This window comes from Gasterosteus aculeatus, chromosome 11 (assembly GCF_964276395.1).
Source record: "Gasterosteus aculeatus chromosome 11, fGasAcu3.hap1.1, whole genome shotgun sequence".
Taxonomy (NCBI): Eukaryota; Metazoa; Chordata; class Actinopteri; order Perciformes; family Gasterosteidae; genus Gasterosteus; species Gasterosteus aculeatus.
This window is the reverse complement of record NC_135699.1, coordinates 2,322,387-2,335,422: the sequence shown is the minus strand read 5'-3', so window position 1 is coordinate 2,335,422 and position 13,036 is coordinate 2,322,387. Positions and strand designations below refer to the sequence as shown.

Sequence of the window (13,036 nt, the reverse complement as noted above, 5' to 3'; positions counted from 1 at the left end):
TTTTTGTTTAATCTGGAGTCTTCAGTTTCCACCACATCTTTTGTGATGTAACAATGTTTTGTATTGTCAACCTCATGATGTGATACTGAAGCCTGGGGCTCTTAAAAGAAACCTTTTGCAACTGGACTGTACAATGGAAAATGACATGGTGAAGGGTAGGGACTTTAAAGTGCATGCGAGTTGTGATTTGAATTGAAGCTTTTAAACGTACAAAGGGACAAAGGAACAGACCAGGTAAAGACTGCTGCTATGTCCAAGAGTCTAGTTTGAACAAGTTCAAACTAATAATAGCTTTTGAATAAATTGAAATGCAACCCGCAAAGCTATGTGGCAATGTTCAGATTGAACTCTTGACATGTGCTATCTGGAGCGTCTCTGGTGTCCAGTGTCCCTATGCAGTAAATGCTGTCTCAGGAGAAAAAAGACAATCCGTGTCTCATTCTAGTTCACTGGCCACATCGACGCAATTGAATCTTATGTGAGCCTGACCACCGACGTCATTCATAGGCCCTATAGAGTGGAGTACAGTAATTAGCAATAATACCCCACTTTTGTGGGTGCATGTGACCTTTCGTGAGCATGGGGCCGGAAATACGTCATTTTGGGCAAGGACCGGAAATACTTTGGGCCGTGTCTTAGACAGGAAATTCGTCATTTTGGCCATGTTTTGGAGGGGGCGTGTATTGTTTTAACGATGACAACTGAGAGCAGAGAATAATAATGCTGAAAAGTACGATAGGGTAGAGTGTAAGACGTGGTGGGGGAATGTCTTATTAACCATCTGATGCACGCTGATGGCGCAGTGATCTCTCCTACGGCAATGGCTTTAAATCTGCTCACGGTAAGACATAAAATTAAACTCTGAAAAGAATGTTGACATAATTGCTTAAACCAAGGAGGATCAAAAGCTACATTTCCCTTTGTTTTTTTGTGGGAGGCCAAGTACAAAGTGCGGAACATATAGGGAGATATTTGAATAACGTTTTTGGAGAGCAATGTGTAGTGTAACCATGTAACCAATGTGTAAACATTTCACAAGCTCCTGTTCTTGCCCCTCGAGATTTTGTTTCCAGATTTTCTCTATTTTAAACACTTTGTTTTTACCTATAATTACTTTTCGCAACTGTAGTTTGTTCCTTTCACCAATTCCCCTGTATAATCTTTAGTTTATAAACCGGGGGGTCTCTGGCTTCACTTTGATATTGTAAAATTGGTGAATAATTGTTTATAACCCTTCCTCAATTCTCCTCTGAGTTTTGATATTCTCACGGTATGCCCCGTGTCAAATTCAACACACACCGTCTTGTGAGGGTTCAACTTGTACAGATGGGTAAACTGTCATTGTCTTATTGACTGCTGATGGTTAAATCTTTATATCTATGGTGAGAGTTGTTATAGCCTTGACAAGCTCCTGGACTACATCCACATATGTGTGTAAATTAACTGATGTCAAATATCTCCACATGCAGGTTTTAAAAGTCCTGTTTAATGGCTCCACTACGCTGGCCTTAGTCTCATTTGATATTGAAATATGTGTAATTTTATACTGCTCCATTAGCCTCTGAAAGTGTTTATTATAAAATGCTATACCTTCACCTGTTTGAAGTTTCACAGGTGCACGTCAGTCAGTCAGAATATCTTTAAAGGCTTTTGTGAGGGTGAGGCCAGGTTTGTTAGAAAGACACCTAACCCAACCATATTTTGAAAATACGTTGATACACATCAACAAATACCTCACAGCATTGTTTTCCTTGGCACCCATATCAACTAGATCCACCTGAAACTGGTTGTCAATACCGCTGGCTAAAATCCTATATTCCTCGGAAAATATACGGCCGCCTTGGCGTGGAAGTGTACACATCTTGTTCCAGTAGAAACGTATTAACCCTGAATAATGATGGTGTCACCCTGGTATATTCTCTAACAGCATTGTTAAGTTTGGACACATTACCTAAACCTCCCGGATGGGCCGGATTGTAATAAGTATTTTGTAGAGTCCTTTCCATGATAGTGTATGAAGTATGGTTGACCAACAGTTGATTCGATACAACATATTTTATTTCTGTTAAGATATGACAAGCAGCCTGATAATAAGTATATCATCCATATGAAATTAAATTCAGGTTATAAAACACTCAAGATTCACATTCATTTGCTATCATTTGATTTGATTTTTTTCTTTTGCTTGCTTTTACACATCAATATCTGTCTCATCATCAACAGGCACCTCCCCCACTTCATGCACTTCAACACCTGGTTCTCCGCCATTTGTTAAGCATTTTCAGTCGTTTATTTTTGAGTTTGTCTTCCCTGATCATTGTATCATACATTTTTGGAATGGTTTCAGGTACATTCTCTACAGATTTCATTGAGAAGTGCTTCTGCAGCCCCCTGGATGCGGTGCCCTGAGACATGGATGTTATTCATGGTCAGAAAAAGAAAGATGGAGTCCTCAGTCCAAAGCCTGTTCATCGGGGGTACAAAGTGTTGTTCATACAACCAGTCCGGTTGGGTACAAACGAGGGTGGTTCTTCTGACTGGGATTATCAGTCTGAAAGCCGTAACAGATCTTTATGTTGTATTTAACCCAGACCTTGTTAAGAAAATGTAGCACACTTATTTTACCGCCTTCCAGGAACTTTGCAGAACGCTTAAACACCTCTTGAGGTTCACAGACCTCCTCATCCTCCTCCTCTATCCGAGTCATAGGTAATGATGGTGGTAGGGTGTGGATCATCAAGGATGGGAGATGGGGAGAAGAGGTTGGTGGTCCATGGTGAGGTGTCCACGGTGTCTGAAAATATTTTTTTTAGGGTTCTGCATCAATTGCAGATAACATAACAATAACATAACCCACCATTCGTTTAGATGGATGAAGGATGAATTATTTTCGGTACACGTGGTATCAGATATACCAGGTTGTACACTGCTCGGTGTATTGGCGTAAACAAGACGTTTTCTAACAGTCCAGTAAGCCGTCTCTCTGGATCGGTTTGTCAATCTGGCTAAACACTTTTTGCAGAGCAAATTGTATTTAACCATATAACCTCTAGCATTAATGGAGGTGCCATCTCTAGAACAGAGGTCCGCGGAGGTACTGCAGGGGGGTTGCGGAATTGTATTTCTTTGATTGTTTAAAAAAAAAATGTTCAACCAATTTTTTCGCGCAAATTTAAATGTCTTCAGAATCAGAATTGTATTTATTGTCTTTAAATACACTTAACATGAATCCAACATATTGTAGCGAACAGATAAATTGATGGAGAAGACGTTATCTTTCAGTCCACAATGCACACATTCAGATACCCACAGGAGCTCTCTCAAGCTGGGCACCGATTCGCTCACAGCACCTTTCATGCAAGCCTACCCCACAATTTAATACATAATGACAAGACTTTTAATTCATTCCTATTAAACATTAAGAATAATTAACCTAGATCACTATTTGTCACACTTCATCCTGAGTTAAACCAAAGAGGTCAAAGGGCCAAACATCTAATGTTGGTCAAATGCTGTGTTCCAAAAAGATAACTTTTTATTGCAGTCAGATTTGTTACTATTTAGAAAATAGTCTAGGCTTCTAGGCTTGCGTCGAAAGAAAAATGGGTCGACGAACGCTTGCACGCAAGGAGGTGTGAAAAGGCACGCAAGGGACACGCAAGGGGCTCTTGCGTCTGCGTTTCCTTGCATCGCTCTGAAAACGCAGAAGCAAAAACTAGGCATTACTCTCAACATTAACGCACATCATAGACTTAGCTTTTTTTCAGAAGCCTTTCCTCCTAACAGGCTTTCAGTGCGTGGTGGTTATTCCTGCAGTGGTTCTGCCTCACACCTGCTCACTACTCACAATATTTGAATAATTTCTGTCATATGCATTGGACGTATTGTACATATTTTACGTTGTTCTTTCTGTACACATGACATAAAATATAAAAAATAAAATTATTTGAATCGAATTGAATGTGGGCTGTAAGGTATGTTCTGTGTAGTAACTTTGAAAGATCAGTGTGAATACAAACTGCCAAACTCGGTCTGGCTGGAAATTAGTGGATTAAGCCCTTGTGAGAAATCAAAAGTATCTTAACGTGTTTGTCATTGAGTATTTATTACTAACTAGAATATAGAAAAATCACAATACAGAAATCATCAACACAAGCCGTAAGTACAGACAGAAGTTGAAATGATTCAACTCAGCTGTAAAGGTCCAGATTGTTTCCTCTCCCTCAGAGGAGCAGGAAGATCTGACCAAGCTTCTTGGGGTGACTAGAAGCTTTAATACACATCAGAGAGATATTTTTTGTTGTCCAATCAGAATCCCCCCCCCTGCACATGGGAATATCACAGATGTGTGGGGGAACCCTCTTGACCTTCCCTCAATGGGACCCAGGCATGTGTGTGTGTATATATATATATATATATATATATATATATATATATATATATATCATATTAGACACGGTGGAGAGAAAAACAAGATATAGAGCCGTCAAGGTACATATGGGTCCCAGCTGTAGGAACAGTATACTACCCTGGACTGGTTTAAGTCACAGGTTTCCCATAAAAGGTCACATACAGAGTTCCTGAGAGCCTCACAATGTGCAGATCAAAAATTCTCCCCCAACTTTCTGAAAATAACTCCAAGAACCATAAATTGATGTTTTTTACATTTGTGTTTGTGTCCAGAATGAACTCTCTTGATAATAGGTGTTAAATATGTTTCAAAAGGTGTTGGTAGTTAACTTTGGACAGAAACACAGGCACAGGCCAACAGCTTTCCCCTACTTCCAGGCTTTGTGCTAAGATGAGTTAACAGTGTCCTCCAGTGTTGTACTTAAACACACAACATATGGGCCATCCCAAATTTTCTCTAAAAACACGTTAGCATTAAAACAAGTTTCTTGATGGTTTTGCTGAATAAACCCAAGCCTTTCTCTAACGGGATTAGGGCTAACAACAGCAGTGCACAACAAATCAGACCGAATCCTTAAACTTCATGACTCCTTCGAAGCCGTGGTAGGTGAAGGGTTCAAGGACGGGACTACATGTCTCTTGATTAAGGCAGGCCATCCTATTGTTGTCACAACTGTCCTCGCTGCCTGGGGTAATGTAGACCCCATCAGTAGAGTGGATCGACGGGTCCTCGTCAAAGTAGTTGTGGGGCCGCAGAAGGACCCCGCCACCGTTTCCCACGGTTACCGTGTTGGGGATGTCCTCAGAGTGAGGGATGTGGAGGAAGCCAGTGGTCACCCAGGCAACCAAGTCCTGCAGATCCATTTACACATCAGGCAAATTCCTTCATCTTAATTACCTCAGATTAAAGTTCAATATAATTAGCATAATGTTATTAATTTCACATGAGGGGTTATTTTTCAACGCACCTCGTCTTCTATGCTTTCGTTGTCTTCAATATACTTGCTGAAGTCCACAGTTGGAGACCAGATGTTGTTTTGACTGTACAGGCTGCTGCTGGTCTGCTCCAAGTCTTTATGTTTGGTAACTGCAACCTTATACCTGGAGAAGAACAGAAGAGACGCAGAGTGAGACGACTTTGGGTGGTCAGAAGAGCACATTTTTTTCACATTGAGAACTGATTGGTTTTCAAAGTGTCCCTCCCTGTTGCACAAGAGCATCTGCCATATGGATTTCGAACCGAGGAGAAGAAACTTCCAACACAAAGAACGGAAAAATATAACAATCCTGCACACTCACGGAAACTATAGAGTCTTGGGTATAGAGGGAAATAATCTGTTTATAAATGCTCCAAACACAACTCCAACAAGTATTAAAAGAGTATGGAAATGAGCTCAGATATTGTGTCGTGCCCAAGAAGCGAAAAAGCGGTATTAATCAGGTTGTTGGTGTCTATGTTGTCTTATTATATTGAAAAATAACCTTCCTCTGGTTTCAGGCAACTTGCTACTGGGGTGGCGTGTGGGGTTGTGAGTGCGTGTTGGATGATCCGGAGCAGTTGGGAGAGGTGTTTCTGAGGGGACTTATCTGTCCTGTCGACGACGGCGAGGAAGCCCACCGTAGTCCAGGGCGGTAAAAAAGGGTATCTCCAGCCGGTTCTCTCCCTCTGGTGTCGAGCAGTTCCTTTTGTATATTACTCTCGTAGGGCACCCGAGGTCCAGATACCAGAGAAATCAAGTTTTTGTTTGTCCTTTTTTCCTCCCACTCCTCTCTCAATTCTGCCATTCAGCCTCTGCTGTCTCCAACACATGTGTGTCTTTATTTTGGTCAACTGGGAAAAAAAGAAGTCTGCAGACTTTGGTCTGCTAAAGGTTCCTGATCCATCAGAAGCCGTCTCCAGAGGAGGGGGGTACTGTCATGTCCAAAAAGCGGTGTTAATCATGTTGTCTCGTGATTTCCTGTTTTATTTTGAAAAATAACCTTCCCGTCGTTTCAGGCAACTTGCTCCTTCCCGCTACGTGTCGGTCCGATTGTCTGCCCTGCCCCTGATTGTTAGTTAGTGATTTTATTCCAGGTGAATCTCAAAAGGTTTTTTGTTGTTATTAGGGTCCTCGCTACGACAAGTCGTAGAGGAAGATATTGTATTTCATGAAATTATTCTTATTTTCTCTAAGGAATTTTCCCTTTTTGAGGCCTTTATCATATTCAAAAAATTCTTAAATTTGGCATGCATATCAGAACGGGTGAAAAATTTAAAATGTATCTATAGCGCCCCCTATGGGGGACCACACTAGGCCAGATTTTTCCTCCGATGCCCGATTGACTTGAAATTTGGCACACATGTGCACTTGGCTCTACAAAAAAGTAAATCATGGTATGCAAATGCACCTAACTAGATTTTCCGGCATTTAGAATTTTGTGAAAAACACGTTTTTGGCCATTTCTCCTAAGCGCTATGTATGATTGTCAGGAAAATCATTTTTTCATCATATTTGAAGAATAGGGGGCGCTGCAGATAATTGTTGAAAATCTGCATTTTTAACCTATTTTCATGATTTTTTAGAGTTACAAAATTCCACACTCCTCCCCGGGATTAAACCCGACTCGTTTCAAATTCGCTTAGTGTGATCTGGAGACCTTAGGCTCTAAAAATTGCGTTTTGCCGGAAGAAATTCTAAACTATGTGTGTAGGGAGCATTTTCACCAGTAAAAAACGAAGGTGGCAATTTAAGAGGCTTTCATTTCTAAAATGTCCTGGTTATCTCCGAGCAACACCTTGGGGATGTGTACTATCAACTTGAATAAAAATACTCATGTAACTAATGATTGTTACCTTTTTAATCTAATCTGAATTTAACCTGATGTAGTCTTGTCATTGAGATTTGGGCTCATGTATGGCATTTTGAGAGGCTTTCATTTTGGAATAGTAGATCAGAGTAGATCCTGCTTATCCCTGGGACACCTTGGGGATGTGTACTGTATTTTACTCACCATAAAGCGCACCGGATTATAAGGCACACCTTCAATGAATGACCTATTTTACAACATTTTTCATATATAGGGCGCACCGGATTATAAGGCGCATAAGATATTGCAGTCAAACGTTTGACGTCGGGGCGAGCTTCGGCTGCTCTGTATCCACGCCGCCTGACAAGGGCCCCTTTTAGAATACCTTAACTATTAACTTCCCCGTTAAGATGGTTCAGCTACTGTAAAGAAAAGGGCACCGTCTCTCGCTCTTTAATCTCATTAAGTGCTCGGCAAGAACGACAGCTTTGTTTCTCCGCCGCGCCTGAAACAAGCTCCATATCTCACGCGCTTGATTATAAGGCGCACTGTCGTTTTTTGAGAAAATTAAAGGCTTTTAAGTGCGCCTTATAGTGCGGAAAATATGGTACTATCAGTCTGAAGTGAGATGATCATGTAACTATTAATTGTTTCCTTCAAATCTATTCTGAAATTGACAAGAAGTTGGATGGTGAGTGGCCTAAGTGGCCTTAATAATGTTAAAGATGAAGTTTGCAAAGCGGCATTCTGGCGTTGCTCCACACGGTTAACGAAGACTTAATCTCTCTTGAATCTCGTACGCTTTGTCCGACGGCCGCAGGAGTTCTTGGCTGCGTTTTAAGCCATCCGGCCGGTGCCCCGACGTACGGAGTAGCGAGGATCTGTCCAACGCTGCTCGCAGTTTTAATTATATAACGTATTTCTTTACCAGTAACATATAAAGTGATTTTTAACATTAGAACACTCCTGTCTCTGCGTACCTCTGTCCTGACAGAAAGCGTGTCCAGATACACAAAGCAGTTATTTTACTTTGTATGATGGGTATTCCATTTTTAGAGCAGAGGCCCCAAAACAGTCTCAGGGTGCCAAAGGTTTGAGCAGTGTATGGTAAGTTAAGTGTCATTATCGTCGACATCTGACCAAAATCAAGTTCAAGTCTATTTCTGAGGTGTTTTCTCAGCAAATGTCAAGAAAAGTGTTTTGGCCATCATTGACGAGAAAGTCGTCAAATCGCAATCATATATTAGTGTTGTCACCAGGTTTTAGGATGAGATAAACCAGTTTGTTGTCTGAATATAGATGATATCACGTTATGTCATGTTTTGTTATGTGGCTGAGGGACATTTTTTTTACACGTGGTCCAAATATGAATCATTGTGAAATTCGGCACATACAGTTTACAACCAGGCAGTCCATGTATCTTTACTTCCCTATCTCAATATATTATCTAACACAACTTTTAACCAAAGAAGCAAACAAAGTGCTCCCAATCATTCACTTTTAACAATATGAGTTTGCAACTGCCTTTTCTCACCTGGCCCAGGACATTGCCCTCTCCTCGGGCTGGCTCTCTGGGAGGTGGTCTCCAGCGAAGCTGAACACCTGCAGCCTGTAGGAGCGCTGGTGACCCCAGCGGTTGGTCTTGTTGCTGGCGATGTGGAGGTAACGGGGAGTCTTGGTGTCATAGCGCAGAGCGGCCTCCTGTGGGGGTGTCACCATGGATTTTAGTCTAGAAGACTAAAGGGGCCCGGTGAAGACCCAGGACTAGGTGAAGAGATTATATCTCTGCACTGGCCTGGGAACGCCTTGGGATCCCCCAGTCAGAGCTAGTAGATGTGGCCCGGGAAAGGGAAGTTTGGGGTCCCCTGCTGGAGCTGTTGCCCCCGCGACCTGACCCCGAATAAGCGGCTGAAGATGGATGGATGGATGGAAGTTACTGTTTTAGCAGGAACTTTTATTCAGGATTGTGGCGTTTTTTGTAGAAAAGGGCTGTAGTCTCACCGGAGTCCCTTTGTACCTAATTCTACCATAACAATGAAGATGACACCCAAATAATCGTTTTTTTTCCTCTGAGACACAAGTACCATTTTCTGCAATTATGGAATTGGGTTCGGGAGTGATGGAGTTGGGAGACAGAATGTTTGTTATTAAAACAACATAAATAAGCAATAAAGTACGAGAGGCTGTACATTATCGTCCAATAATGTAACAGATCAGGGGTGTTGTTGCGCATCGGGCTGGCAACTGCTTGGGTCAATGTGAACAGCAACTGTACATTATCGCTGAAAAATGCACACCCCGTCCACTCTCAGCGTTCTCAACCAATCAGAACGCTGGACTTTGCACTGATTAGCCTCAGCGCAAACATTACAGTAAGAATTCCTTCCATGGGGTTTTATCTTGCCATTAACAGCGCTGCGTCTCCCGGTAACTTGAGCTGGTCGTTGGACCCAGGTGGGGTGAGGGTGAGGGTCAGAGGCTGATGTTCACTAAAACGTTCACTAAGAGCAGTTTATTCTAGCGTCTTGTGTATTTACAAACACGACATTGGTCACGTAACTTGAGCGATTTCATAAACTAAGATGTGATGTTCTATCATATATTATAACATATTATAACGTCGGTAGTTTTCGAGTGAATTATATTACTTAACGTTACATTTAAAAGTGAACTGTTCCATGCTGTCGGGTCACCCGCCTCGTCCTGAATAAATTAAATCGTGGTCGGCCCGCACTGCATGCTGGGATACGCTGGGCCGCGAAGGATAGATCGGAATGTGTCCTCCAAATCGGTTTCTGGAGGACTGCGTCCTTCGACCACGTTCAGAGGAGCCGACGGAATGGGAGAGGCAGGTCACAGCCAAGTCGCAGCGGAAGTGACATATGCGGTCGATGAATGCGTTGTTAAGGATGCGGCCTAGCAACATTGAGACACAGCTAGAGACTAGCGTGTGTTTTGAGTTACCACGGTAATGGCGCACCCGAGATATAATACAAGTTAAATGCAATAATCTGGTGGACATGGAGAGCACAATTAATTTATGGTTACAACATTGCAAAACATCATTGTGAATAGTTTAGAATTTCAATCTATGTAAAAACAAGTAGTCAGAGATTACTTTTTATTGTCAGTTAACAATTAATGGAATATGAAGGTATTTGGGAATATACCCCTTCACCTGTTCTGTTGTGAGTTGCTTCTCCACCAGCTGAGGGACCATAGCGTAGCGATCGGGCATCCATGGCAATGACACATTGACGTATTGCATGTCTTTAGTCTGGAAATAATTATTCACACCTGCAAAGGATATGAGGCAAACATGTTTACAATACTATTTATTATGTTTTGATGTATTTGTTGGAATGCTGCTTCAGTACCCTGACCCTAACCCTAACAAAAACGTTATGAATCTGTAATTTATTTATATAAACTTGTTCGTATGTATTTAACTTACTTCAATATCACTGATTGTGTTTCATTCGTTTTTCAGTCGGTTTCTGAGATTTACTTGTGTGTGTGTACGCGGGGAGTCAGTGACACTTTTGACATGGAGCAGCCAGGGTTTGACTATTTGACTATAGTTGTACTATTTATTGTGTTATGATTATTGTTGTCAGGCATCATGAAAATTGTTTGTAGTGATATGTGTGCATTTTAGCTTTGGACATCGTACAAAAATGTTTCATGTTAATCTAAATAGCTAAACCGCCACAAACAGGTTAAAATGCACCACAACTCACCCACCACATCGAGGTCGACCTTAAAGTTAATAAAGTGGGTGTGGATGTTCCCCAGCACGTTCTCCGCCACCTGGTGACCGTGTCTCAGGCTGCCATCCACCAGATAAGAAGAGGAGATGTAGCCGGTGGCGTGGACTTTGGCCTCCACTGACCCACTCTGATAGAAGATGAAATCCCACATGTAGTCATAGTTCCCGATGGCCGTTATGGTCCTGAAAACCAGGGCGCTGTTCACCATCCCCCCATAGCTGTTGTGGAAAAAGTCCGAGAAGTGTCTCCGCAGGGGCTGACCCATGTTGTGTTCAAACACGCAGATTGAGTTCCTAAACCTCACCGGGGCCGGGACGTCGAAATAGCGGTACGTGTCTACGTAGGTGGCCTCGTGGGGACAATCCACGCCGCGGACCAGTTCATGCGCGAAGCGCCCTATACCGATACTCGAATCCAGAAACTTGGTCAGGATCATCCCGGGAGTCACCGAACCGTACACGGACATGGCCTCCTGTACGCTCAGCTCGTAAATGATCCTCTCGCCTTTGAAACGCACATCAAACACCCTCATGCCGGTGAGAGAGCTGAGTCCAAAGGCGAAGCTCCAGTCCAAGTACAAAACGTGGTTGTGGCTGATGCTGTAGCGCTTCCCCTCTGTGTAAAAGAGCTGCGGGCCGATCTGCAGAGGCGTGCTCCTGGGTTTCAGTGACCCATAGTCAGGCGACTCCTTGTAAACTATTTTATTAACGGAGCCCGCATCGTATTTCTGTTGAAGTTCCTCCACGGTGTTGAAATATTGGCCATTGTAAAGCAGCCGTTCCACTTTCCAGTCTGACGCGTTAACGCTTCCGTGGTTAAGCAGCACCTCAAAGCCCACCGGGTGGATGTACATACCGGCCATGTCCCTAAAGAAAGATATCCAGGTCTTTCTGTCCCCGGATTGGACCCCGCGGGGCATCTGCTCGAACGCGTTCAGCTTCTTGTCCGGACCCACGTCGAAGCTCTCTTTTACCAGCTTCCCCAGCTTGGAGAAGATTTCCTCAATACATGTAAATATCATGACGTATTCCCCAATGGTGACCGTGCGTGCATTGATATGGAGCTCTGTGTTGTACCGCTCCTTGGTGACATCTCTGTGGTATGTTAGGTTGGGAAGAGGACCCAATACGTACTCCTTGATGTGGCCCCTTTTGCCGTAGAAGACCACCGCCGTCGCCTCTCGGATAGGCTTTGCGCCTTTCCCATCCAAGTAAGCCAGTGCGTCAGCCTTCTTAGGCAGCGACAGCTCTATCAAAAACAAGAAATTTTCTGACGGCTTGGTGATCTGGTTGGTGGATATGTCCAAGTCTTTCTGTCTTACCAAGTACCGCTGTACCTGCAAGTACTCCTCCCGAGTGAGATCAGCAAACGCCAGGCTGCGCTCGTCGTGTTTGCGCCTCAGCGGGTGAACGCGTTGCGTGGAGCATTTTGGTGCCCTATTGGAGCGAATGCCTATCAGGACAATGTTAAGGATGATGGAGACGAGGACCAAGACGACGAATGCCCATTTCACCAAAGGATTCATGCTCCGCTCTACTATTACGCACGAGCTAGGGGAAAGGGAAGAATGTGCACTGGGGTTTCGGAAAAGAGAGGAGCGCACTACGAGCCCTATTCCCTCCCCTTTCTAGAGCATGGGTGAGTATGAGTGCCACATTTTATAAAGCGAAGATGCCCAGAGGCCAATAGTTCCTTCTGAGTTTTTTTTTACCACAACAGTTACATGAAAATGCACATTGTTATCAAACAAATGCCAAATGCCTTTATTTTTAAATATTTGTGATCAAATATAAGTATGGAAGCCCGTAGCCCAAATTATGCATTAAGATATCCGCACGCAGGCTCCTTTTATTGTTTGGTAAATTGACTTTCCAAAACCCCTTAGCGACCTTTTGTCAAAGGCGACTAGTGACAAATCCAGCAACCGTATCTGGTTTTATTGGAGACTTTTGTGAAAGCGCGATTGTTTTTGTCCTTAGCGAGGCTCACAGAAACCTTACGGTCGCAGCTTCAGTCAGAGTTAAGTTAACCTCGCACACACACACACACACACACACACACACACACAC

The 13,036-nt window shown here is 43.1% G+C and overlaps 1 protein-coding gene across 2 annotated transcripts; it reads right to left on the bottom strand.

Moving 5' to 3' along the window:
- Positions 1–4,088: 4,088 nt before the first annotated feature.
- aoc2 (amine oxidase copper containing 2) lies at positions 4,089–12,597 on the bottom strand. 2 transcript variants are annotated; one of them, XM_078084378.1, is made up of 6 exons: positions 10,938–12,597; positions 10,376–10,494; positions 8,993–9,105; positions 8,732–8,898; positions 5,379–5,511; positions 4,089–5,262 (listed from the first exon to the last, which is right to left on the bottom strand). In XM_078084378.1, the coding sequence occupies exons 1-5, from the start codon at positions 12,490–12,492 to the stop codon at positions 5,387–5,389; spliced, it is 2,079 nt and encodes a 692-aa protein (XP_077940504.1). In that variant the 5' UTR covers positions 12,493–12,597; the 3' UTR covers positions 4,089–5,262; positions 5,379–5,386. The 2 variants fall into 2 exon arrangements, with proteins under 2 accessions (XP_077940504.1, XP_040045728.2); XM_040189794.2 differs by lacking the exon at positions 8,993–9,105 and having other exon boundaries at positions 10,938–12,592.
- Positions 12,598–13,036: the final 439 nt, after the last annotated feature.

Coding starts and splice junctions, on each gene's coding strand:
- aoc2 (XM_040189794.2), bottom strand. CDS start 12,492: ATGAATCCTTTGGTGAAATGGGCATTCGTCGTCTTGGTCCTCGTCTCC. Junction 10,495..10,937: donor GGTCGACCTCGATGTGGTGG/GTGAGTTGTGGT, acceptor TATCCTTTGCAG/GTGTGAATAATTATTTCCAG. Junction 5,263..5,378: donor ACGAAAGCATAGAAGACGAG/GTGCGTTGAAAA, acceptor ATGGATCTGCAG/GACTTGGTTGCCTGGGTGAC.